Source organism: Sus scrofa, chromosome 6 (genome assembly GCF_054392235.1).
Source record: "Sus scrofa isolate SSC_HxYL_T2T_F1_AM1 chromosome 6, Sscrofa_HxYL_maternal_Yorkshire_Landrace_v2.0, whole genome shotgun sequence".
NCBI classification, from domain to species: domain Eukaryota; kingdom Metazoa; phylum Chordata; class Mammalia; order Artiodactyla; family Suidae; genus Sus; species Sus scrofa.
In genome coordinates this window covers 117,116,646-117,143,368 of record NC_139388.1, presented here as the reverse complement: position 1 = coordinate 117,143,368, position 26,723 = coordinate 117,116,646, and the positions used below count along the sequence as shown (strand labels likewise).

Sequence of the window (26,723 nt, the reverse complement as noted above, 5' to 3'; positions counted from 1 at the left end):
TTTTCAATAACATCGTTTTAATTCACTGAGATTTTTCATTTTATTGGTCCTATTAAAATATCTCCATTGACATTTGCAAAATCAAATTTTCCTCCATTTACTACGAAGCTATGATAGGACCCCAAATGTATTCCATTTGTCAGGACATCACAGGATTGGAAGCCTGTGCCCTCTTTAATGATTTATTCCAACATTTTGGATTCAATAAGATAGTCATATCTAAATTTAGAGTAAGTAATCTTAATTATACACTTGTATAATGTAATCTTTGGCTAAAAGGCTTTTTTCCCCATTAAATGTGATATATAAAGGTTACAATGGCAGCTCCTATTACACATTTCTAGTCTTCTGTATTTCACATTTCACAGCTCTGTGAAATTCTGTAAAATAGTAAGGGAGGGGGTGGGCAGGAACTATAATAGTTCTTTAAAAATTCCTCACAGGAAACACAGTCAGTTTCTTCAATTTCGGGCACTCTGTTTGATGACAAAATGATTTCCAACTGTTGTCCCAGGTATTACAGAGTATTTTATTGTAACGATGTGTCCTCTTCTGTTCTATATCAGCACCTCTCAATGCACTTCTGTCAGGAGATTGGGGCAATACAGTGGTGCTTCGTGATTACTTTGTGGTTCTCTGTGACGCCTTTGAAACCCTCTTTTTCTCCCTCGCTCTCCCTCCTGGCAGCCTTTCAGGTTGGAGAAAGATCCACTTGTTCAAAATTACCCATATAGCCATGCGTCGAATTAGTTATAGAGAAAGGATCTCTGTTAAAATCGAAGGTCTCCATGATCGTCACATTCTGGTCTCCCAGGAGCTGCATGAAAAACTAAAAACATAGATTCGCTAATACTCTCATAAATATGATTTACAGAATGCACAGTCAAATGTGTTTATCTAATATATTTCTATTCTGGTCACACTTATCCTTAACAAGTTGCTTTTAAAAATCTGAAATAAATATAATATGGTATCTAAAAAAATTCTTAACAACTCAGATTTTATGTCATGGAATACTATTTTGAGTGTACATATTTTTTTAGAGTACCTGTATTCAGTGGATTTTTAAAAGAATCAGCCTTTTTAAAAAGCTATGTAAAACACTACACCTACAGAGAACCTAATCTGAGTCCGTTTTTAACCTATGATGATTTTTTACAGCCAAATAATAGGGCTTTGAATAACACAACTGCTTTAATTAATTTAGTTGTCAATGGAGGCACTTTTTCCAGGGCATCCCTTCATAGTTTGAAATATTCCTAAATACACTAGTCTATTGCCATTATTATAGCACTTTAGAAAAGAATGCCTAGCTGCACCTGAATCTTTTTCTAATATTCAATTTAGGAAACAATTAAAATCATATATCAGATGTATTATAAGAATGTAGGGTCATGTAACTAATATTATGACAAGAACTTTTGGAGAAGTTGGTGCTTTTTATTTGCAAAATCAGAACCACAATTACAACCTTTCTTATGCCAACCAAACCCAATTCATTGTCTAGCTTAAACTGATGCTTGAGCTGAGAAGCCTTCTCAACCAAAGGCCTTTACATTTATTTAGGATTTCAGTTTCAAGGAAAAAAAAATTACTAAAGCAAAAGAATTTACTTAAATTTAAGAGTAGCAATCAACACATTCAGGAAATTCACCAGCTGTAGAAAAACTCTTAATGATGTTAATTGTAAATTATATACAGATTTATGTAACAAAGGATAGATTATAGTTGATTTTTTAAAATTTCTCTATAATGTGAACAAACATATAGCCCCCCCCCCTTTTTTTTTGTCTTTTTAGGACTGCACCTATTGCTTATGGAAGCTCCCAGGCTAGGGGCTGAATCGGAGCTGCAGCTGCTGGCCACAGCCACACAGGATCTGAGCCTCCTCAGAGAACCTACATCACACCCCATGGCAACACCAGATCCATAACCCACTGAGCGAAGCCAGGGATCGAATTTCATCCTTCTGGATACTAGTTGGGTTCATTATTCACTGAGTCACAATGGGAACTCCCCTCCATCTTAAAGATAGTTATTTTCTTTAGGTAATTGGCTTTAAAAAATAAATCAAAATGAGATATTTATGACAATAAACTGAAATATAAAAGCACTAAAGGATACTTTCAAGAGATTATGGTATTTTATATTACAATGATTTGCATCTTCAGTGAAATCAAAAAAGACATGAGGCCTTGCTGAGATAAAGCCTTCTTCAAACTCTGCTGGTGAGAAAGAGCTGCACTGTTTTTAGCCCATGATGCTCAGGAATGGAGCTGAAACAGCTTAGGAAAGGAAGAGGAAGGACGGTGTTAAGAGGTTCCCAAGGGTTCATGCTGCCAGCGCTGGCCCTTCCTGGTGAAGGTGTCCTTGGCCACACCCCAGGACGTGTGGGACAGGGTTCCCAGGGAGGCTGCAGCAGAAACCCGGTAACAGGCCAGCATCCAGAAAAGGAAGAGAAAATGGTGCTAATATGGCAATCACACAAGCTTCTAATTGGGATATTAGCAAACACTTCAAGCTTCAAAAATGAGTCTGTGCCAACCAGCTAAAAGAGCAGTTCTGTGGAGTGAATGTAAGAACATCTCTTTTCACCCCCAAATGTTTAGCGTCTTGTGAAAAATCTGTTAATCAAAGGTCTAGTATTATTTTTAAATCAGAAAAGAGAATGAAGTTTGGGTGCAGTATGTTTCTGAGAGAGAGAAAAGACTCTGGCTAAAAGATTTGACCCCCAAACTTTCCCTTTTCCTGGGATGCATATGGAGAGCATGCAAAACCGTGTTGGAAATGATGAGCCTGGTGACAATTTTTCTGTCTTTATAATCTTAAAACATGCATCAAATCTTTTCTGATCAGACTAGAGTTAAGAGTGTATTATTATTTTCTAGCCTAAATTTAAGGGTCACTGATCCCCATTTAATCTGTAAAGGACATGTTTATCACCACAGGCCTTCTTTACTACAAAGAAATTTTATGAAAAAAGACTGCATGGGGAGATTAATATTATTCCCTAAAGACCCCTGATGGTTTTGCTATACTGATTTCTACCGTTTTATGAAGTGTATGTCCTCCAGGCAACTTAGCTATGCAGCTGATTTTCCCAGATGCTAGATTGCAAACTGGCACCCTCTGTGGTGAATTTTAACTGATTCACAAAATGTTTATTTCTGAAAGGGGCTTGGAGCTTGTGGCTCCCCTGCCAGTACCCAAGATGTCCTGGTGGTCAAGCAATAAGATCCAGCCCACAGTCACCCAGGGCTCTGGTCTTTCTCCCATAGGGTACCACTCCCTCCCCCGGGCCAACCATCCTCCTCTTGTCTCTGAGATTTCCACTCCTTTCATTCATCACAGATGGTCTAGTATCTGTGCTTTGAGCTTATCCAACACTGATTACAGGCTTACACTGAGCTGGACACTGCCCAACACACCAAGGCAAATAAGAAATCAGTCCCAGCCTTGAAGAGCTTATGGTAAACTGGGGCTGGTTCAATACAAACAAACAAAGCAGAGCCATCCACAGAAAGGACCATACAGCACCAGGTCTTATATTGCCACCTAGGGATTCAATCAGAGATTCCTGGAGGGGAGTGACCTGGAACTAGCCTTGAAAGATGATGGCAACTTGGTCACTTAAGAAAAAGAAGGGTCATTTCACTCAGTATGAGATTCTCTAGTTCCATCCATGTTGCTGCAAATGGAAAGACAAAGGCAAATACCATATGATACCACTTATAACTGGAATCTAATATCCAGCACAAATGAACATCTCCTCAGAAAAGAAAATCATGGACTTGGAGAAGAGACTTGTGGTTGCCTGATGGGAGGGGGAGGGAGTGGGAGGGATCGGGAGCTTGGGCTTATCAGACACAACCTAGAATAGATTTACAAGGAGATCCTGCTGAATAGCATGTCTAGATACTCATGTTGCAACAGAAGAAAGGGTGGGGGAAAAACTGTAATTGCAATGTATACATGTAAGGATAACCTGACCCCCTTGCTGTACAGTGGGAAAATAAAAAAGAAAAAGAAAAAGAAGGGCCGTGAGCTGCAGCATAGGTCCCAGGCACAACTCGGATCTTGCTGTGGTTGTGGTATAGTCCAGCAGCTGCAGCTCTGATTCGAGTCCTATCTTAGGCACTTCCATGTGCCACAGATGAGGCCCTAAAAAGCAAAAAAAAAAAAAAAAAAGAAAGGGCTTTAAAACCCTGATTATAGCATAAACGAAGTTGTCAAGGGTTATATTGCTTTTTTGTGTCTTCTGTTAAATTCATATGTTGAAGCTCTAACCCCCAAAATGACTGTATTTGGAGACAGGACTTTTAAATAATTAAGGTTAAATTAAGTCATAAGTGTGGGGTCCTAACCCAATAGGGTTAGTGGCCTTATAAGAAGAGAGAGATGTCTCTCATTCTCCAAGTGTACACATCACGGTAAGGCCTAAGAGCACACAACTAGAAGACTACCTGCAAACCAGGAAGAGTATTGCCCCCCTCCCCACCCATGCTGGGACCAGCCTCTAGAACTGTGAGGAAATAGATTTCTATTGTTTAAGCCAGCTAGTCTATGATATTATGGAAGCTAGAGAAGACTAACACAGGTACTCCCGTGTACTTGGGTTTTTGGAAAGTATACTAATTAGACTATGAAGTTTGAGATCTACGGTTGGTGAGAAGATACTGGAGATGTAAGGAAGTAAAAACGTGTTGAAAAGAGAAGAACAGGGAACAGATAAGTTCACCGTGCCCCAGAGAAGCTTTGGATAAAAGGAGAAGAGGTCATCCCTAGGGATCTTAGAAGCATGCCATGAATTCTGGCATCTGCAGAGGGGAACTCTCAGCTTCCCTTCCTTCCTCATCATTCTGCCCACTCCTTGCAGAAAGGTCAATTTCATTCTCTGGAGCTGGGCTGCCTAGACCCACTGGAATTCTTGTTCACTTCCACCTTGGCTGCAAAGCACAAAGAAACTGGGGAGTTTAGAATATTTCTCTTGGTCTTTGACCTGTGATGGTAGTGTTCCAGCAGCTGTTGCAACATATGACACTAGAGAATAAAGCTAATGCTGAAAACTCGAAATAATTTGTGTTATTTGGGTAATAAAAAGCAACAACTTAGAAATTCCAATTTCTTGGAAAGAGGAACATGTATAGATACATTGATGACAAAGTTTACATAACCAGATTACTGAATACTGGGTAGGGGAAAGAAATGGATAAAGAAAACATAATTAACAAGAGCCTCTTTGTTGCTATTTTGATTAAGAAACAAACGGTTATGAATATATGTTAATTATAAGATAACTACTAACAGAACTAAACACAGGAAGTCTCCTTTCTAAAATGCTGAGAATGTAAAAATAAACAAAATAGATTATAGAACAGAGGCCAGATGGGAAGCAAACAAAAACCAGACAACAAGATTATCTAAGTCAGACCAACAGAATTAATGAAGATAGTATAAACTTCCCTATTAAAAGGCAAATGTATACAAATGGATAAAAACAAAACCAGTGATTTATTACTTTTAAGAGAGATCTAAATAATAACTCAAATAATTACAGCAGAAGTGGCAACTTTAAGAAATAAGATTTAAAAGGGTTGTTATATATTGACAAAATAAAAATCTGTAAAAAATTTTAAAAAACTGAATAAAGCTTAATAGAAAATTTTTAAAAATTATTTAAAAGATAGGAAATGACATTTATTCACTTATTTATTTATTTATTTATTTTATTTATTTTTTTCATTGCACCTGCAGCATATGGAAATTCCCAGGCTAGGGGTCAAATCGAAACTGCAGCTGCTGGCTTACTCCTCAGCCACAGCAACCCAGGATCATAGCTGTATCTGTGACCCACACCACAGCTCCCAGGAATAGCGGATTCCCTATCCACTGAGCAAGGCCAGGGATGGAAACTGCATCCTCATGGATACTGGTCAGATTTGTTTGTTTCCGCTGTGCCACAAGGGAACTCCAGAAATGATTTTTTTTTTTTTTTGTCTTTTTGTCATTTCTTGGGCCGCTCCCTCGGCATATGGAGGTTCCCAGGCTAGGGGTCTAATCGGAGCTGTAGCTGCTGGCCTACACCAAAGCCACAGCAACGCAGGATGCAAGCCATGTCTGTGACCTACACCACAGCTCACAGCAATGCTGGATCCTTAACCCACTGAGCAAGGCCAGGGATCGAACCCACAACCCATGGTTCCTAGTTGGATTTGTTAACCACTGAGCCAGGACAGGAACTCCCTAGAAAGGACATTTTAAACATAAAACCTTATCTATCCATCGATCTGTACTATTATATATCAAGCACTCTAGACAGATAGATAGAACAAATGTCCCTATTTTTATATCAATGTCTATATTATAAAACAAGTATAAGAAACCTGAACAAAGTAGAACTGATATATATATATATATAGAGAGAGAGAGAGAGAGAGAGAAAGAGAGAGAGAGACCCTCCTCACCTCATCCTGTGGAAATGGCAGCATGAGGAACTGACATGAAAATGATATCTTTCTAGCTATTGCTATTGCCCTGAGTAACAAAATTCTTTCTGACACAAATTTCATGTCTTCTCTGAAGATTCATACAACCATGGAAACTAACTTGTAAGCTACCAAGTAGGGCAACATCCCAACCTTACACAGTTCTTGGCATGACCAATAATTTTCTTCATATAAAATATGCAAGAAGCATGTATGGCAATTGATACCAGACCAAAGGCAAAATCAGTAATGCAAAGAAACCAAAATCAGGTCTCATTGTGGTGCAGTGGAAACAAATCCGACTAGTATCATGAGGATACTGGTTCGATCCCTGGCCTCACTCAGTGGGTAGTGGATCTGGCGTTGCTGTGAGCTGTGGTGTAGGCTGGCAGCTACAGTTCCTTTTCGACCCCTAACCTGGGAACTTCCATATGCTGTGGGTTCAACCCTAAAAAGCAATAAATAAATAAATAAACAAACAAACAAACAAACAAAAAAGAAAGAAACCAAAATTATGCACCATATTAAGTGACAACAAGGAGTAAAAATATAATTTTTTTGTACTGAAAATAAGGTTCAACCCCCTTAAATGAAAACAGACCTTTCTAAATAACTACTGAGGTAGGGAAGAGATAAAATGTAATATACAAAAATGTTAGAGCAAAGATGGTGTGCAAAGGTGAATTCATAGGTATAAATATTTTTCTATGTGTTGTGAAAAACCCAAACTAAATTTTAGAAAAAGAAAATAAGATCAATTTTTAAAAAGGAAGAAGTGGATTAAAAACTAACAGGAAATAAAAATAAAAAGATCTAAATAATTTTTAAAATAGAATAAAAGAAAATATCTATTAACATTATTAGCAAATGTCAAAATTATGTAATAAACACAATACAATAGTACTTTTAAAAATAAATAAAATACGGAATTCCCACTGTGGCTCAGCAGAATGAAGCCAACTAGTATCCATGAGGATGCAGGTTTGATTCCTGGCCTCAATCGGTGGATCAAGGATTGGGCATTGACATGAGCTGTGGTGTAGTTTGCAGACATGGCTCAGATCCTGAGTGGCTATGGCTGCATCATAGGCTGGCAGCTGCAGTTCCAATTTGACCCCTAGCCTGGGAACTTCCATATGTTGCAGGTGCGGCCCTAAAAAGCAAAAATAAATAAGTAAATAAATAACCAAATTTTGCCAAAGATATCAATACAAGAAAAGAGCCAACCTATCTCGAATGAATAGGAATTTTTAAAATCACATATAAGATCTTAGAGACTTGTGATTTTTTACCACTATATAAAAAAATCATCAAGTGGGATTTGTTTTAGGAATACATAAAGAATCAGTATTATATAGTTTATTGTTATAAAGTAGGTCAATTAAGAAAAACAGGAGTTCTCGTCGTGGCTAAGTGGCTAGCGAATCCGACTAGGAACCATGAGGTTGTGGGTTTGATCCCAGGCCTTGCTCAGGGGCTGAAGGATCCGGCATTGCCGTGAGCTGTGGTGTAGATTGCAGACGCAGTTCGGATCCCGCATTGCTGTGGCTCTGGTGTAGGCCAGCGGCTACAGCTCCGTTTGGACCCCTAACCTGGGAACCTCCATATGCCACGGGAGCAGCCCAAGAAATCGCAAAAATACAAAAAAAAAAAAAAAAAAAAAATTATAAATTTTTTTTTTTGGTCTTTTTTTTGTCGTCAATCATTATAATTTTTGAGCAAGGCATTGAAAAAATTCAACAGACACAATTACTGAAAATGTTCATAGCATACAACATACTATCAACATGATTAAAAAACAGTCACTATCATACATTTCTAATGGTTAAACCCAAGGAAGACTTGCATTAAATGTGGAAAAAAAACAATAATGTTGTCTAATATCCTTATTGGAAGCCTTTGGTCAATGATAGAAGACAAGACAGAGAACTAAGAGATAAATAAAAAACATAAAGAGCAAATCTAAGAAGAGCAGAAATTGGCACAACATTGCAAATCAACTATAATTAAAAAAAACCCCACAGAGCTGAGATAAACAGAAGACATAAAGAACAATGATTTATTTAAAGAAAATCCAAAATGATTTCTTATAGAAAATCTATACAATTATTTCACTTATTACAAGAGAAAAATACATAAACAATAGCATGTCCAGTAATAGAAAATGGGGGGAGGGGGGGACATATAAAGAAGTTTCTCTCATTATTGCAACAAAAATATAAAATCCCACAGATCTATTTCAATAAAAACACTTTTAACATATGAAGAACTTTAAAAATATTTGGGGATATATAAAGGACTCTTGTGGGGAGACATAAAATTATTGCCGAATTAATTGGTAGCTTAATGCTATTCAAATAAAAAATCAAATATGATTTGGGGAAATTTAACAAAATACTAAAATTTTCTGGAAGAACAGTTGGGTGAGAATAACTAGTAATTTTTTAAAGAACAATAAAAGGAAGAGATAAGTCTTCTCAAATAGTTAATTTTTTATAAAGCTATATCAGTTAAAGTAGTGTGAAATTGATGCAAATCAGAAAGACCATAATTATTGCTCAGGAAAAAAACAGAAAAAAAAAGAAAACTCAGGTCTTTAGTGACTATCCTTGGGACAGTAGGCTAGTAATTACCTGTGGGGTTGGAGGATGAATTGAATATCAGTCTTCACTTTGCACTTTTTATCATTAATAATCATAGACATAATATGAGCAGGAATTAATTTGTTGTTAATTTAAGGCACTGAGTTTTAGGGACTCTTAGCATAGCATCATTTCCCTTAACAAACCGATAGTCATGCTCCAAAATATATTTTTTTCCAGTAAAGCTAATGTTGAGTCATAATTTAAGCAGATTTGAAATAGCTTTATCTTAAGTAACAAGGGGCTTCAGTGTCTTATGGAACTAGGGTGCAAAACCCTATGCAGCCAGTAGGTGTCATGATTTACATTATTCGGTGTAGGCTGAAAACAAAACAAAACAAAAGCAAAAAAAACCCTTGAGCTTCAGACTTAGGAGTTGGGTGCCAAAGATAAGAAAATGGGTAAGTATTCCTATTCGCCAAGAAAGAGTTAAATCCTAGTGATAATAATTTTTTAAAACTAGCTCTCTGTCTTATCAGTTGTACAATTTAAAACTTTTGAGCACTGCTTTCTTTCAATATGGAAATTTCTAAAAAATATAGTGTCAATGTTTGATTGCCACAGAGAACTTGATAGTTATATGAAATTATTGAAGCCACTGTTTAATGTGTTAAGTAATTCAGCACAGCATTCTAAAATTTTGATACCAGTACCAACACCTATAACCCCTTAACAAGAATTTGTATTACAAAAACCTGCCTAAAATCATTTACTCTCCTTCAGTGTCTCAGCAGCAATGGAAACCTTCTAAGGTTTTCTGTTGGTTTTACTTGTTCTTTAGTCTTTGTTCCATGCATGTTCACATTTGCACCTCATGCTGGTCAAGTGGCCAGTTTGGGTCTGTTATAGCAAATAAAAAACAGTAATGGCAGAAACAAATGGATAGTTAACAGTCTGAATGGTCTCCATAATTAAGAGCTGTGAAACTGCATTAGGAAAGTAGCCTCAATTCTGGCAGCATATTCGGGATATAAATATATCCTTCTGTTTTACAAAAGTAGATGCTGCCTCGGGGAAAACGTCCTGAAGACCACTGCTCTTCACCAGTTAGCATCTACTCTTACCTCTCTGAAGGTAAAGTAGCTGAGAAGTTATTCTTTCTCAAATACGTGTTTTTCTTTCAACCGGATGAGTTTGTCTGGTGTTCTGTGGTGATAGATGCCACAAGAACACTTGTTTTTTTGGGCTAATTGGATGGCTTCAGTTTCCAGAGCTGTGCACTTGACAATTTTTACAAGTGGTAAGTTCATGGGAAAGAACATTTCTAAAATTAAAGATCAGTTCTACAAAACATTTTTAAAAAAACCTAGACTTTAAGTAGTCTTAAAGGTTTGAAAGAGTTTGTTCTAAAGTATGAGCACCTCCTAAAGACTGGTTCAATGAGCAAAGCCACACCACTTGCATTTTTAGAATTAGACATTTAAACAAAGCATAAAAAAAAATCCACACTGTGGATAGCTAAGTATCCCTTTGTTCTTTCCTCATCTCCCTCTTTGTTCTTTCTTGCTTGCTTGTTTTTAAGATATTATAAGCTGGCTCAGAAAGAATACAGATTTTTAAACATAGCATCCATCACAGAGCTAAGAAATTATATTAGCTACGGGTTCTGACTCAAAGGAGGACAAAGGTGGAGAAATGTTTAGTGAAGACAACTGCAGTCAAAAGCAAATATTTTTAAACAAAAACAAAAGTTGGGAAAATGATAACTAAGGACACAAAATATTTATTTTTACGTTCAAAATTCTGCACGAACAGTTAAGAATTTTATTTCTGGAAAATAGTAATTATGATATTGGTTGTTTAAAATAAATGCAATATTTTGGAAGATTACACATTTCTTTCGTACTCTTAGTGAAGCGTTTTTTTTTTTTTTTTTTTTTTTTTTGGTCTTTTTGCCATTTCTAGGCATATGGAGGTTCCCAGGCTAGGGGTCTAATCGGAGCTATAGCCTCAGGCCTATGCCAGAGCCACAACAAGGCAGGATCCAAGCCTCGTCTGCAACCTACACCACAGCTCAAGGCAATGCTGGATACTTAAGCCACTGAGCAAGGGCAGGGATCGAACCCACAACCTCATGGTTCCTAGGCGGATTCGCTAACCACTGAGCCATGACGGGAACTCCTAGTGAAGATTTTTTTAACATTAACTTTGAGAAACTAAAAACAGCAAATGTATTTTTACTTTAACTTTCATAATAATCTGATTCTTTAAAAATTTTGTTTTATTGAAATATAGTTGACTTACAATGTTGTGTTAATTTCTGCTGTACAACAACACGATTCAGTTAAATATATATATTAAGTTATATATGTGTGTGTATATATATATATTCTTATTCACATTCTTTTCCATTATGATTTATTACAGGACACTGAATATAGTTCTCTGTGCTATACTCTAGGACCTTATTATTTAACCATTCTATATTTAATAGTTTGCATCTGCTAATTCCAGACTCTGAATTCATCCCTCCTTCCTCTTCCTTCCCCATCCCTCTCTCCCCCTTGGCAACCACAGGTCTGTTCTCTATGCATAATAATTTCATTTTGTTATTACGTTGATTACAGGAGACGCTGTCAGTAGTCTGAACTGCAAGACTTATAGACAAATGCAAAGGGATTTCTTAAAGGTATACATCATGTAAGCAACTGGATTGATTTTGTGAGTTTTAAAAACAGACAAAAAAAGAAAAATGAGCAAAATAGCATATACCACAGGGGAACACGTTAAGATTTTATCCAGGCTCTTGGATTAGCTTTTCTAGGCTCTGCTGACCAAAGTGAAGAATTTCCTGCTTATCCTAATCCAAGGCATCTGCTTTCCTTCAGGCAGGAGCTATATGAACTCATCATCTATTCATCACCAGCCTTTGCCAGGCACATACAGTATAAAAATCTCACTAGAGCCTTCATCATCCATGCTCCAGCTCACCATTGATCTCCCTCCCTGCCAGCATGTCCCTTGCCTCTTTGTTTCTTTCCTCATAAACTCCATAGCCTGTACAGGGCTGCTCTAAATCCACCTGTCCTCCACAGCACTAAGGTTAAAATACATTGATTTGCAGAGTTCCTGCCGTGGCGCAGTAGGTTAAGGATCCTGCATTCCTGCAGCTATGGGTTAGGTGGCAGCTACAGCACAAATTCCATCCCTGGCCTGGAAACTTCCATATACCATGGGTGTGGCTGAAAAAATAAAAGGGGGGGGGGGGAAAGAAGTTGATTTGTGGAGTTCCCGTCTTGGCTCCGTGGAAACAAATCTGACTAGCATCCAAGAGGACACAGGTTTGATCCCTGGCCTTGCTCAATGGGTTAAGGATCTGGCATTGCGGTGAGCTGTGGTGTAGGTTGCAAATGTGGTTCAGATCCCGAGTTGCTGTGGCTGCGGTGCAGGCCAGCAGCTACAGCTCCGATTACACACATAGCCTGGGAAACTCCATATGCTGGGTGTGGCCCTAAAAATAAAAAAAAGAAAAGAAAAAGAAGTTGATTTGCTGTTTTGGTCTTATATTCTGATCTCACTCAATAAGTTCTCCAATTTGCAATCTTTTAAAAAGTAATCATCTTAAAAAATAAATATTTCTTTTATTATGAAAAAACAGTAATATGTGGTAACCTCTCCAGTTCTACCGAAAGGTAAACCAGATACTCAAATCAGGAGAAATACATTTCTTAGAACAGATTATCTGGACATAAAAACTTCTGGTGAAATGGTGAATGATTTCTATGCACCTGTTAAATAGATGCTAACCTCCCTTTCAACTCCATCTTGAAACTATCATGTAACTAAAATCTTTATAAATCCCTATAAGGCGAAGTGATAGAGCCCTGTTGAACAGCAAGATGATGAAATTCAACCTCGTAAGACTCCAAACAAACAGAAGATTTATACTAAGTGAAAAGCGAAGAGCAATTAAATATTCAAGCAGAGAATCCCAACACTAGGCTTGTGGGGAAAGCAGTAACGACAATCTCCATCAGGAAAATGTCACGGTATTTGGGGCAAGGTTTAGTAAAATCACCTATAGATTCATGTACATCTATCAGGTACAACTCCCCCAGTGAAAGACATTTTTTTTCTCAGACATTTTAGTACACATACACAGTATGACAACGTTTAAAAAAAAAAATGGAAGATAATTGTACTAAATATATTAGTGAATGAGATGCTTCTTTCTCATCTACTCTAAATTTCAGGTTTGCATTACGAATGCTATAAATTTATATTTCATTATTGTCTATTGGAACCATGAATACAGCTATATTATATAAATAAATACTTCATTCTGCATTGTTTTAGCTAGTGAGCACGTAAAGGAACACATCAGGGTGAATACACACTCATGAATTGCTTCGACTCCATGTGGTGAAACCTCAGAAATGGTTTTCACAACTATAACTATGTTGTGGATAGGGCACTTAACTTTTTTTTTTTTAAGTTGAAAACCGTGGGGGCTAAAACAATGATTTGGTACCAGGTAATCTGTGGAGGTTACGCTCTGTCTCACAGAACATGGAAAAAGGGCGGGGGGCAGGGTTGGTGGGGAGCTTCCTTAACTGGAGGAAGGGCTGGATCCCAACAGGAGTTCTAAGCTGCTGCTGCCATAGACGTGGGCCTCACTTGAGACTGCTGTGTATCTCATCCTTGGTAAGAGGTAGATGGCCAATTTAGGGGAAACTATCAGCCTCCAGAAAATCACCTAAGGCTCCTTTTTTCCCTTTGTCAAGGCATAAGGCACAGACTACATCTGGACAGAGGAAAGTGAGGTCAAGCCAGCCGCAGAGTACAGGGTGGCGTGACTCTTTAGACACTAGACAAGCTCTGAACTCTTGACCCAGGAAAAACTGAGGTAAGGTCGGATGGCTAATCAAAACCTGGGAAGATGAATCCCCAAGAAAGTCTCTCTCTAGCTTGAAAGACAGAGACAAAAATAAACTGCAAGAAAAGCGACAGGGAGGAAACCAAGATAATCCGGGGAACAGAAGACAGCTTTTAAACAATATGTAAAGAGATAAGAAAAGCTCTCACATCATGAAACAATAACCAGGTTCTAGGAAAGAAAGCACCCTCAGAGAACTGAAAACTGGCAGAAATCAAAAATACGACATACATTTTAGCAGAAAGGCTGGAAGGTAGAACTAAAGAAAACTCCTGGAAAATTTCTTTGAAAGAAAGAGAGAAAGACATTGTGGGTTGGGGAAGATGAGAAAATTAAGGATCCATCTGCGAAGTTCTAAAAAACAGGAGTTCTGGAAAATGAGAAAAATTAAGGAAGTCAACCATATCTTCAAGTTAAAGCATATCCTCTCTCATTGACAAGTGGGTAATGCTTGTTTTTGACTTAAAAACAAGTAAACAAACAAACAAAAAGCCATCTCACATCATTTCCATCTTAACAAAAACAACTCAAGGGAATTTTTGAAGGATAAATAGAGTTTTAATATCTGTTATAGTAAACAATTTGAGAGCAGAGATTAGCAGCCCACGTCCCCACTAGCAAGCATCTCAGAGTGAAACTTTCTTACTGGTGGTGACTTTGCTCTTATCAAAGGATGTGCAAATTCTGGGAGAGGATGGACTGAGCTGCCCTGAATGGACCCTGACTTATCAGTTGACCTGTTGCGTGGCCCTTCTATCAATTCTAAATGCCAAAAGCCTGTCCCATGCTCTAGTCCAAATTCCACGTCCTGCTTTAGTAGGATTTTTTTTTTTTTTTTTGCATGACTCATTCCTAAAACTGAGCAAATGTTTATTGAACAACTATTGGGATTATGACCTTGGCCCTATCCTGTCCTTTGGCCTTGGTCCACATTCTCTCCATTCTCTCATTCAAGAGCACAACAAACCTCAGGCGCTTTTAGTCCTTTTCTTCTTCTGATGTCAAGTTGTGCCTATTTGTCCTCACCGCTGCTTCTCCCCGCCTTCCCTCAGAGCCCAGATGATCAGACTGCTTCCTTCTTCTGCAGACCTCAGGTGTCCCAAGGATGCTCGAAGAGTTTGCAATTTCATATGGCTTGGAAAAGTCAGTTTTGAAATGCAAATACATGTTTTTTGTCAGCTGTCCTGACAACTTTAGAAGTGAGAATATTCTCATCTCCTGCAAAAGGGTTTTTGAAAAACCTTTCTCAAAATAATAGACCTCCCAGAAAGATAATGCGTATTTGTGATAATCACTCGGCTCTTTTGAGCTACATAAAAGAATGAATCACAGTGACATACATTACAAATTCTGTAATAAATGAGACTATCGTTGGGTTTTGTTTTTTGTTTTGCATTCACTGTTTAAAGGAAAACTAGGATTGTATCTTTCTAGAGATATAAAGAACCAACTATGAATCATCTATGAATGATCATGGTGCACAGAACAATCTAATTTTCTCAAGTATCTATGCATGAACCTGGGTTGCTGTTGTATAAGTATGTTATTTTTAAATTTTGTGGATAAGTGAAAATAAAAAAGGAGAAAAATTTAATAAGCACTTGGTGGCTATGCCACATCATTAAATGTGACTTAACTTTTGGAACCGATTAATCATCCTCTTGTGACAGCTGAATCCACAGCCTTAAAGAATTCCAGGTATTTATCTAGAATTCTCTCTAAAGAACTAAATAGGCTTTATTGACATTCTTGGCTTCCTTTCAGTATTTTGTGAGGAAAGTGGAATTACTTCTGTCCTATAGATGAGAAAACATGTAAAGAAATTAAGTGGCGTCCTTTCAGTATTTTGTGAGGAAAGTGGAATTACTTCTGTCCTATAGATGAGAAAACATGTAAAGAAATTAAGTGGCGTGTTTAAGATGATTCAGCCATCCATCCACCTAGGATGAGAACACAGGTACCCCAGGTCTAATAAATACTTTATCACCACCTCAATTTTCACTAGAGGAAAGAAGACAGTCAGTGTAAGTTCAGATACTAAATATATTTTACTAGCCTCTAAACACTGACCATTGTATTTCAGAACTTTCCAAAAGGCAGATATTTGCTTTAAAAAGGACGTGAGGACAAAAGTTTGGCACCACCAAACGTTAGGACAGTCTTCAGTATGATTTGTTTTATTTTCTGAAGAGATATTTATCTTGAGAAACAAGCCTTCTGACTTTTTTTTTTTTTTTTTTGGTCTTTTCCAGGGCCTCACCCGTGGCACATGGAGTACCCAGGCTAGGGATCCAGTTGGAGCTGTTGCTGCCGGCTCATGCCAGAGCCACAGCAACGCCAGATCTGAGCTGCATCTGTGACCTACACCACAGCCCATGGCAATGCCGGATCCTTAACCCACTGAGCAAGGCCAGGGATCAAACCCGCAGCCTCATGGTTCCTAGATTGATTCATTAACCACTGAGCCATGAAGGGAACTCCCTGACTTTTAAACAATCCAAAGTGGTGCCCCGTAAATACTCACACTTCTGAGGCAGCAGGTAGATTTCTTTCTTTTCTTTTTTGACTGCACCCATGCTTCCCGGGCCAGGGATTGAACCCATGTCAGAGATCCAGGCCACTGCAGTGACAATGCTGGATCCTTAACATGCTATTTCACAAAAGAACTCCCTAGATTTCTTGAACATCATGCAAATCATATTTTCTCAAATTCAGCTGATCTTTAAGCAGGACTCATGAAATCAACTATGAAACCTAGATCCTGGGAACAAATTAAACAGAAAGTGGTTCAAGAAATGACAAAAGCCAGGTTCAGCAGAGAAAGGCTCTAAGAATGAGTTTTAGTTCTGGTCTTGCTATGAACAACCTATGAGATAATTCAAACATGAATTTGTTTTCCTATATGAAATCAATACATTAATATTGACTGTTTCCTACAAATACTTACATATTTGCAGATTTGTTTTTATGTACCTTATAAAGTCACCAAATTTTTTATTACTTTTGTCAGTCTGTGGATTATTTACTGAGCCATTATTACCTACATTAGATATTGTGTGTTCTATAAAATGTGAGCTTCCCAAATAAAACTGATTAAAAGCCTTGCCTTTTTTTTTTTTTTTTTTTTTAATTGCAGACAGAACTAGAGGTGAGAAGAGCATTCACTGAGATTCCTGGGCAACTCTGTTCCAAAACCTCAATAGAAATAAGTATATTTAATGCACGTATAGATAAAAAGCTAAGCTCCTATTGTGTCCCTTTGTGTTTACATCAGGCTTTCCTAAAAAATTCTAGTATACTATCCACATTTTGGAAATAAGCAAGAGGAGCCTTAGAAATGTCCAGAAACTCACCCGATTTCACAGAGCTAAGTCTACCTGAATTTGAATCCATAACCTATTTATTATATCCTTCTACCTTCCAGAGAGGATTTTTTTATTTTGGTGATGGTGGTGGTGGTGGGTGATTGTTGCGGGTTTTTTTTTTTTTTTTTTTTTCCACAATACAGGGGCTCCTTGTGAATTATTTCCCTTGTCATGCAAATGTATAACTCACCAACCGCCTTGACCATGTGTACTTCGAGTTACAAATCTGGTTATATTTTCCATTAAAAACTTTTAGAGTTTGGTTTTCAAATACGGAAGACAGAAAGAGGAAGAAAGGAAGGAAGGGAGGGAGAGAAAGTGAGGGAGGAAGGAAGGAAAGAAAGAACCTTTAAGCCAGGGTAGACTTTAAAAAGCCAGGTTTGGGGATTTCCCTAATGGTTCCGTAGGTTAAGGATCTGGCGTTGTCACTGCTGTGGCTTGGGTTCGATCCCCAGCCCAGGAATTTCTACATGCCTCAGGCCCAGCCAAAAAATAGAAAAATAAAAAGCCAAGGTTTTTTTCTAGTATTGGAACAGATCTTCTCTGGGTGAGGACCCCATGAATGGCTGTCTTTTTATATCAAAGATGTGGATAGAGAAACACCAGAATCATACTAAATATGGTGAGAGTGAGATGATCACACTGAGAAAGGCAACTGGGAATGGAGATTGTGAAAGGAAACAGAAGAGCTACGTCTCTAACTTCACACACATTTCTAAGAACAAAATACCTGAGAGAGTGGACAAATCTCCAGTATCATTACATTTTCTTTTTTTTTTTTTTAAACTTCCTTATTCCACATAGGCGAATTTTTCTAAAGTTAAAAGGGACTCCCTAGGAGTTCTCTGGTGGCTCAGTGGGTTAAGGACCTGGTGTTGTCACTACTGTGGCTCGGGTTGCTGCTGTGGCTCGGGTTCGATCCCTGGCCGGGGAACTTCCGAATGCCACATGAATGACCAAAAAATGGGGCAGGGGGAGTCTCGAGAATAATGTAAAGAGCCCAGTGAAAGTGGGAGTAAGGCAGCCTGAGTCCATCTAGCATTCTCCACTTGCCAGCTGGTAGCCTTGCATACATCTTTAAGCCTCAGTGTTCCTATAAAATGAGAGAGTTGCATAGACCATCTTTTGTTTCATTTAGAATAGTCCGTAACTCTAAAAGGCCTATTAACGCAGGGAAGGTCAGCTTTAACACACTAAAGCTAATTGGAGAGAAACTTGCAAACATAAGGGATACTTCTTAAGGGACAAAGGACAATCCTAGCTTGTCCTGGAGACTGGGAGAGAAAGAGGAAGAGTGGAAGACCATCTTGAGTAACACTGGGGAAGGACACTGGGCTGGTGTCAGAGGCCAAGACTATTGTGGGTCCTGCCCTAGAGGTGTAGGGGTGGGGGCGTGGTGGTGGGGTGGGTGCAGACTTGACAACCACTGGTTGCATGTCTTTCCAAAGTGAGGACCCTTTTAGGAAAAGACTCACATGATGTATTTGTATGCTTTGCATCTCCTGTATGAGAATACACACTAGAACAAAAAGTTACAATGACTTTTCTTTGAAATGAATGTTTAAAAAGGAATCATCATGGCATCTACATGCATATGAACACTTGCTACGAGTTGCAGGAACAACATTCATTCAGTCTGTCCATAATGTTTGATGCACATGTTCTCCTTTGCAGACCACTTGTAGTTAAGTCGGCGGCGGCGGCAGCAGCAGCAGCAGCGCATGGGTCAAAAAATAAGGGATTAGGTTGATTTTCAGTGCATGAGCCCAGCCTTAGTTTTAATGATTATTTTGCTGGTCTTTCCCGCCTTCCACCTTCTCCCCCCACAATCACACTGTTTCTCTGGGTTACCGCCTAGGCCCCTGCAGTCCCGGAGCTGTGCAAGTGGATAGAAAATCAGTTTTCAAACTGGCAGTGCTTTGAGCAGAAGCTGAAAACCTGATAGTTGGGTTACCACTTGCCCAGAGAAATGAAAGGCCCCATTAGATTACCTTCAGAATGATGCAGTGGAAGTACCATTAGTGTTGGATGCCAAAGTCAACACTAGATCCACCTGCATTAGCATCAAATGGATGCACAAATCTCCAATAAGATAATTTTAGAAAAGGCTATACCTTCTCCTGATCAGTCTGACTAGCAAGATTTGGCTGTCCATGTGATCAGCCAGGAAACTCAGGCAGAATTCCAAAGCTATCCACAGCCATTGAAGAGTGAGAGGCCTGGAAGTTGGACATAAAATTAAAAAAAAAACCCAAAAACAAATGCTGCCAAGTGCTTACCTATCTGATTGAAAACTACTGCAATCAGAGCATAAGTTGACTGACAGGCATTCCAAAGCAGATTCTGAAGTCATAATAAGAGTTCAATTTGTAAGGGGCACACGGTTTAAAACTTTAAGCAAATAATACTAACAAGCAATAGTTATTCATGTTGAAATCTCTTCTACATTTAAATTAATCAGAATGGCAATAAACATCAATGGCTACTGTTGGGAGTGGTGAGGATGCAACTAAGGCCTCAAGTCCAGGGTCAAAGCTTAATTCTTAGGCATGGAGATGGGATTTATAAATCCCACTTTGGTACACAACAAATACTATCCCCATATTGCCACTAAATGTTTTACTACTATGCATGACTTATTGAAAGTGGAATTTATGAATACCCTATGGCAAGGAGAAATTTTAGGCTGATTGGCAATAGTGTGACAATATCTAGCAAAGAAGTAAGCAAAAGAACAAATGGAGCCTTTTGTCTTTAAATGTAATTAACATATTCTTCCTTATCCTTTTGGAAAGAAAATTCAGAAAAATTTTTTTTGAGTTTCATTTTTTGAAGGCTGACGATATTATGTTTTAATTAAAATTGAATAAACTTCCGTTTGCATACTGATTTAAAAGCCTAGCCAGCAACAGCACATTAAAAGCTGCATTACTTACATCAAATAAATTTTTACTTGATTTTTAGATTCATTATCAAGTTCTCAAATGATCAGTATCCTGAAACTCAAATAATGTTAATACTTCAGTTACCCGAAGCAGAAGAGTAAAGTTCAATAAGCAAAGAAGGTGGATGACCTCCGAAGTGCTAAAACCCTTAGGAAAAAACCGATATTTTCATTTACTTGAAAAAATCTAAAAAAAAAGTTCTGATAAAACCTTATCACTTTGCCAAAATCAATTGCTCCTCACCCCTCCCTCCATTCCACAAATGCTTGTGACCCCAACTTGTAAAGTCTCTCTTTTGTGTTCCACTCCAAGTTCCGTGCCTCAAAAGGAGGAAGCAAAAATCCTTTACTTGGATTGAACTCTGAATCAGTCATTTCATCTCTTAGATAATCCTATTTTTCACGGCAAGTTCTGGCCTTTAGGTTGTGTCCCCATTTCTTTTTCTTTCTTTCGTTGTTGCGGGTGGTGTAGGGAGGGAGTCAAAGTCCCTTCAACCGTTTGCTAAAAAATGTGAACAGCACCACTAAGGAGCAGAAACAGAAAATGGGAGGTTTCAAACAGAATAACACGCACTCTCAAACCCCCAGAAAGAATAACAACAAAACAAGCACACAGAAACTTGGGCTGGTCCAGCACATCCGCAAAGGAGGGAGAGGTGCGAGCGCTTCAGAGAAGCCGATGGGCCTCCGCCCTGCCCGCCCGCAGGTGGCTCCTGGCAAGCGCCGCAGACAACAATGGCCAGCATGGGCTTTGCCCGCGTCGCTAGTTTGCTGTGTCTGTCCCTGCCCAGAAAAACGGTCTATCTTGAAAGAATGACCAAACAGAAAGGGAAGCGAAGCGTGCGTTAGGCTGTGAAGAAAGCATTCCCCCTTCAATGCCTAACATCTATCTGATGCCCCATCGCTGTCCAAAGATGAACCTGCCACCGATCAAGTTCCGGCGCAAGTTCTTTTCTTTCCCGCAGCCCCTACACCTGCCGGGCAGTGCTCTGCACATCCCCAGGTTTCCCTCCCGCGGCCCCCCTCGGGCTGCAGCAAAAATGGGGCGCTTCGGTGGGGCGGGGGCGGGCGGCTGCCGCGGATCCCGCCGGCTACCGCCGCAGCTTGGTGGCCTCCGATTGGCCACGACGCGGGCGGGGAAGCTCCGCGGCGGAGGAGGGAGGCGGGGGCGAGGGCGGCGGCAGCGGGAGGGGATCGGAGCGGGGAGCTGGCTGCGCAGCCGGGCAGCGCGCGGGGAGAGCGGTGGCGGCGGCTCACCCTAGTCGCGCTCGCGGAGGCCGAGAGGGGCGCGCGGGCGGCGGCGGGGGGTGGGGGCGGCGCGCGCGAGTGAGCCGAAAGGGGCGAGGACCCGCGGGCGGGTGCCGGCGCGCGGGCAGCAGGGGCGGCCGTAGCGGCAGCTGCGCGGGACGGAGCCGCGGCGGGAGCGGCCGGGCGGGCCCCTGGCCTCACCCCCGCGCGGCAGAGGCCGGAGAATAGTCTCCAACTCTCAGGGGGACCGGAAAGGGGAGCGGAGAAGCGGTCCTTGCCTCCCACGCAGCAGAGGAGCCAGGCGGCGGGACTGCTGCCCTTTGTGGGCGCAGCGCGCGCGGCCCAGAGCGCCCTCCCCGCGGCGCTCTCGCCCGCGTCTTCATCTTGCAGAGCGGCCCTGGAGAAGGGACCCGGAGGAAGCAAAACCCGAGCCCGAAACCTCGCGTTGCGGAGCTCCTGGGGAGCGCCAGCCGCTCCACTTCCACCTCCGCATCCTCCACTGGCCAAGGTCTCCGCCGCCTGCATCCCTCCTGGCTTCCGCTGCGCTTTGGGCCAGAGCAGAGCCGCCTGCGCTGCCACCGCGGCCACACACACACACACACACACAGACACACGCACTCACGCGCACGCCCGCCTTCTCTCCCGCCCCTCCCCAGCTCCTTGATCTCTAGGTCTGTTTTATTACTCGTGGTGCGAGTCCCGACTCCGCGGCCCGCTATTTGTCATCAGCTCTCTCTCCATTGGCGGGGAGCAGAGAGCGGCGGCGAAGGGGGTGGGGTGGGGAGGGGAAGGGAAGGGGGTGGAAACTGCCTGGAGCCGTCTCTCCGCGCCGCTGTTGGTGCTGCCGCTGCTGCCGCCGACGCCTCCGGCTCCTCGCTCGGCCCCTCTCCGCCTCCATGTGCCGGATACTGGGAGCGCCGCGGACCCTGCTGCCGCTCCTGGCGGCTCTGCTTCAGGTACGCAGCGGTCCCCGCGGGCCGGGCTGCGGGCGGGGTGGGGCAGGCAGCGCCGGGTCCCTTTGTTCCCCGCGCCGCTGCGGGGCCGGGCTGCGCACCCGGGAAGGGAGGTGCCGCACCGCGCGGACGGTTGCTGCGCAGACACGAGGCTTGGGCCGTGCGCAGGGACAGGGCTGCTGGGGCCAACCAGTCTCCCGCGCCACTCTTGGCGGGTCGCAAAGGGGCTAATCCGGGGCCCCCTCTGCTCCTCCAGCGGGGTCGGGCGAGCTCGCGGCGGGTGTTTCTAGGCAGTAGAAGACTGAGGTAGGATAGGGCTCTGGTTTTGCAGTTTCCTAAGCTTCTCGCCCCTCGCCTTGCACTTTGCTCCAATTTTTTTGTTTATTTCTGCAGGGATAGGTCGCGAGTTTGCAGAAAGAATTCTCACTCTGATGTCTTAGTTACGGGACTTGCCTCTACCTACCCCACCCTGGTACCCGCGCGCCTCCCGGTGCCCGAGGGCTCCTCTGTCCTATTGTCTTTACCCCCAGCCCAGAGTTGCTTCCTATTTTTGTTCTTCTGCCTTCTCAGTTTTCTGTTTCGCTCTTACCTGGAAAGAAAACCTCGCCCCTTTGCCCCAAAAGTCTGCTCGGGTCGGCGACTCCGCATCCAGCCCCTGGGCCCCGCAGGTCCCTTATCCTGCCGCGCGGGGAGAAGTTCCGTTACTCGGCTATTATTCTTTTTCTGTCCCGCTGCCTCTGCCCTGAGTGCGTCTTGGGGGCGCCTTTACCGGGAGACTGCACTTTTCACGCCTTGGGGAGAGTGCCAGACAGCTTTCCCCTGGAAATGGTACTGGGAGTCTCCTCCGCAGCAGGAAGCACCTGCTCCAGGCAGGTCACAGGCTCCTTTCCCACTTCGCGCCTCCGGTCCCCAGCCCGGCCTAGCTCCCAACTTTCCCGCGGCGTCCGGTCGGAGGATGCCGCGAGGCCCCTGCCTGCTCGCCAGACAGGTAGCGGGGAACTGAGCCGTGCGCCGCGGCCGCTACCCCCGCGCTGGGCGGAGACCGGCCAGGGGTCCAGAGTCTGCCCCCGAGGGTGGTGAGGTCCCCAAGCGGCTGCGGGCGAGGGGCGGGTCCGCCCTCCACTAGCCCGCAGAGTCTCCGGGGAAATCCTTTCAAGTGGCCCCCAGCGCACCGCCGGCGGCTGGGGGTGTCCGGCTGACGGTCGCTCCAAAAAGCGCGGGCGCGGCTGGGATGTGCCGATGCGCCCGGGGCGACCGGGAAAGGAACAGATGGTACGGATCGCTCCCCTCCATGGTCTTCACGGGTCAGGGCCTGGCGCGCTCCGGCCGCGGGCGCCGGGGGCGGGACGGGACCGGCGCCCGCGGTCTCTCGCGCTCCCTCCCGCTGCCCCCTAGAGGGGTGTGGGCCGTGGCGGTGCCGAGCCCTGTCCATGGTGCGCGGAGGAGCCGTCCCGGCTCCGTGCTCTCCTCCCCCGGGTCATGCTCGCCCACTTTCGGGCTCCCTCCCTCCCACTGGCTCTCGGGCCGCCTGGGTCCCGTCGTTCCTTTCTCCTTTCTTGGGTTTCTCCTTTTGTTCTTTCGTCTCCTGCTGGTCGTTCCCTCTCCCCTTCCCCCACTCGCCATTCCGCCCCCACCTCGATTCTCTTCTGACTCTGGGGTTTCAGAACTAGTAGACTAGACATTTTTTGGCCTCTGCACTTTTGGGGAGTGGATGGAATTTTTTCTAACTTGGGGGAGGAGACCTGCCAGTCACTTGCTAACAAAAGTACCTCCTGTTATAAAACCACCCTTTATTCTTGGAGTGCACACTCCTCATTCTTTCACCTCCTGTCACTTCATTTATTGTTTCTTCTTTGAAAATGGGGTTTATTGACGGAGTTAGGCTGAAAGGGAAGAAGAAAAAAAGCGCTATTTCAAATGTTTAAAGTTAAGGGGAAAGCAAGATAAATTTAAGAACTTCGGATTTTTTTTTTTTAAACCTGTATCATAGATTTAGAAAAATCTTTAAAAACCATGTTTTGGATATCATGGAGTGGTCTTACTTATTTAAAGATGACATAAAATCCCAAGAGTGTGAGTGAAGTGGTGGTATGCACACTAACTTTTTGATCTGAAAGTGAGTTTTAATTGAATACTTCGCAGTGAAGTTAGGACTGTTACCACAAATAACATGGGACTTAAGTGTGGTGCCACGGGAGCAGTCTCCTGTCCTCTTTGAGTCCTCTGCCTAGAGGCCAGGTGCGGAATTTTTAGGTCATATTCTTTTTTGTTTCCTTAAGCATTAAAAAAGTATTATATTGAAAAGCCAAACAATGGGCTTGCCCTTTCCCCTTGTACGTTCTTTCTCAGTTTCTTCCAGGCCAACGTCATGTTGATTTTTCTAAAACCTTGAGGAATGGAGAGATTAAAACTTTGTCATCGAGTTGTTTGGCAGACTTTTAATTCCTGGTGCAAGTCAAGCAATAACACTGAGTGATTTGCAAGGTCATTAGAAGTGGAAGCAGAGTTTATGCAACATCAGTTTTTGGGTTGTTTTAGGGTTAAGTGCACCATGTGGATTGTACACACTGAGGTTGGAAATGACTTTGTCCTAATGGTCTGCTTTACACACCAGAATAACCAGATCTATCTGCAAGGTGAATATGGCCCCTCTGCAGTCATCTGCTGTTAAAAATCTAATTCCCCCCGCCCCGACTCAGGCCAATCTAAGGACTCAAGAGTTTTAGAACAGCAGATGAGTAGGTTATTAGTGTAAATACCAACTGCCTTATTTTTTCAGACCAATTGAAGAATAATTGAATATTCAAAAGGACGCCAGGCCTTTAATTAACTAAAGTATTCTTTGTTTTACTTTGAACACTTCCTTTTTTTCACTTTGAGAGATTCTTTACTAGTTGAGGTATTCTCTTACCTAGATTTACATAATTCGAGTCAATTTTGCATATCATCGTATTCAGCTTTAAGGTTTTCTCTATTTTCCTCCGTATTTTAGCCTGAGGCATTAGTATTGTCCTATTAAAAAAAAAGCAGAACTTGAGCATTAAACTTCACTGATCAAGGGATATCAGAAAGTTATGACAAGCTTTCCTTTTAAACTGTACAAGTGACTTTTAAATGCTTAGATTTATCAGCAGAAAAAAAATCAATTTTACTTTTACCACCCATCCAGTAATTAATAGATTAGAACCTGCTTTGTTTTTCTAGTTCACATTTTAATTGCATAGCTCCATTGTTCTAATTTAAATACACTGTGTGAATTATAAAGCATCAAGGACATCACCTTTGTGTTCACAGGTATTCTAGATTATTAGTCTTATCACATAGGTCCTGCTTTCAATCCTGGATGAGGACTTATGAAAAAAAATGCACAAACCATAGGCGCTTTTCACCTATTAGGTAAAGACTTTGAGAATGGTAATATTTAATACATGAAACTTTAAAAAAACCAAAAAGCTCTGTTTTAGAATGGATAATCTAGGACACAATGATCATTTTAAGTAAAAAACATATATGTATTCTCCATGTTTATTTGATTGGCATGTCTTGGTAATAAGTTCCTGTAAAAGTAAGGAAAATTAGCATAGTTGGTGTTCATAGTTTATTCTACTTATGCATATCTTTGCCCTTTTAAAATTTGTGGCATGTGGCCTTTACTATGATGTGGTGAATTGCAAATGTACTAGGTGCAATTTGAAAAATAATTTGTGTATCTTAAACTATTATTATAAACATATTTTAAATGATATATATATACACACACAAAATTACACACACGCACACGCATATTCTTAGGCCTTAATTGCAAGTTCGGAATTTCCTTACAGAGTATGTTTTGACTTTCATACCTTCATCAAAGTCCGCCCTGACCTTCTTCTAAAAGTTTGGACTGAGATTTTAAGAGGGAATTCTTTTTTGATAGTTTGTATTTTTTAATGTAGAGTCTCATTTCTTTTTGGAACAGATTACTTTGGTGACAGTATTGTACCAAACCGTCCTCAATTTCCGTTTTCATTAAAAATCTTCAGTTCTTAAATCTATTGTGCCTCATTAAGCTTTAGGGTTATTAATGGGGAAATGTCAAGACTTAAAGCAACAGTTAATCTTGCTTTAAAATCCCTTTTAAAAAATCCTAAGCAACTCAAATCCCCATCCTGTTTTCAAACGGGTAGTCTCAAGTTGGAAGAGTGATTTTTGTAAAAAAAAAAAAAAA

The 26,723-nt window shown here is 41.5% G+C and overlaps 2 protein-coding genes across 3 annotated transcripts in view; one reads left to right on the top strand and one right to left on the bottom strand.

Annotated features, from left to right (window-relative positions):
• Positions 1-26,723, bottom strand: LOC110261188 (uncharacterized). Of its 2 annotated transcripts, none has more exons than XM_084959033.1 (2): positions 23,103-26,723; positions 1-4,161 (listed from the first exon to the last, which is right to left on the bottom strand). In XM_084959033.1, exon 1 carries the CDS (start codon positions 23,943-23,945, stop codon positions 23,433-23,435), a length of 513 nt encoding a protein of 170 aa, XP_084815159.1. In that variant the 5' UTR covers positions 23,946-26,723; the 3' UTR covers positions 1-4,161; positions 23,103-23,432. The 2 variants fall into 2 exon arrangements, with proteins under 2 accessions (XP_084815159.1, XP_084815160.1); XM_084959034.1 differs by having other exon boundaries at positions 1-829.
• Positions 22,363-26,723, top strand: part of CDH2 (cadherin 2) — a 232,270-nt gene continuing 227,909 nt past the window's right edge. The window contains exon 1 of the mRNA XM_021096205.2: positions 22,363-22,516. Coding sequence (XP_020951864.1) covers positions 22,457-22,516 — 60 coding nt within the window. The 5' untranslated portion in view covers positions 22,363-22,456. The remainder of the gene's footprint in view (positions 22,517-26,723) is intronic.

Excerpts from the sequence above, each read along its gene's own strand:
- LOC110261188 (XM_084959033.1), bottom strand. The coding sequence starts at position 23,945 with ATGGACAGGGCTCGGCACCGCCACGGCCCACACCCCTCTAGGGGGCAG.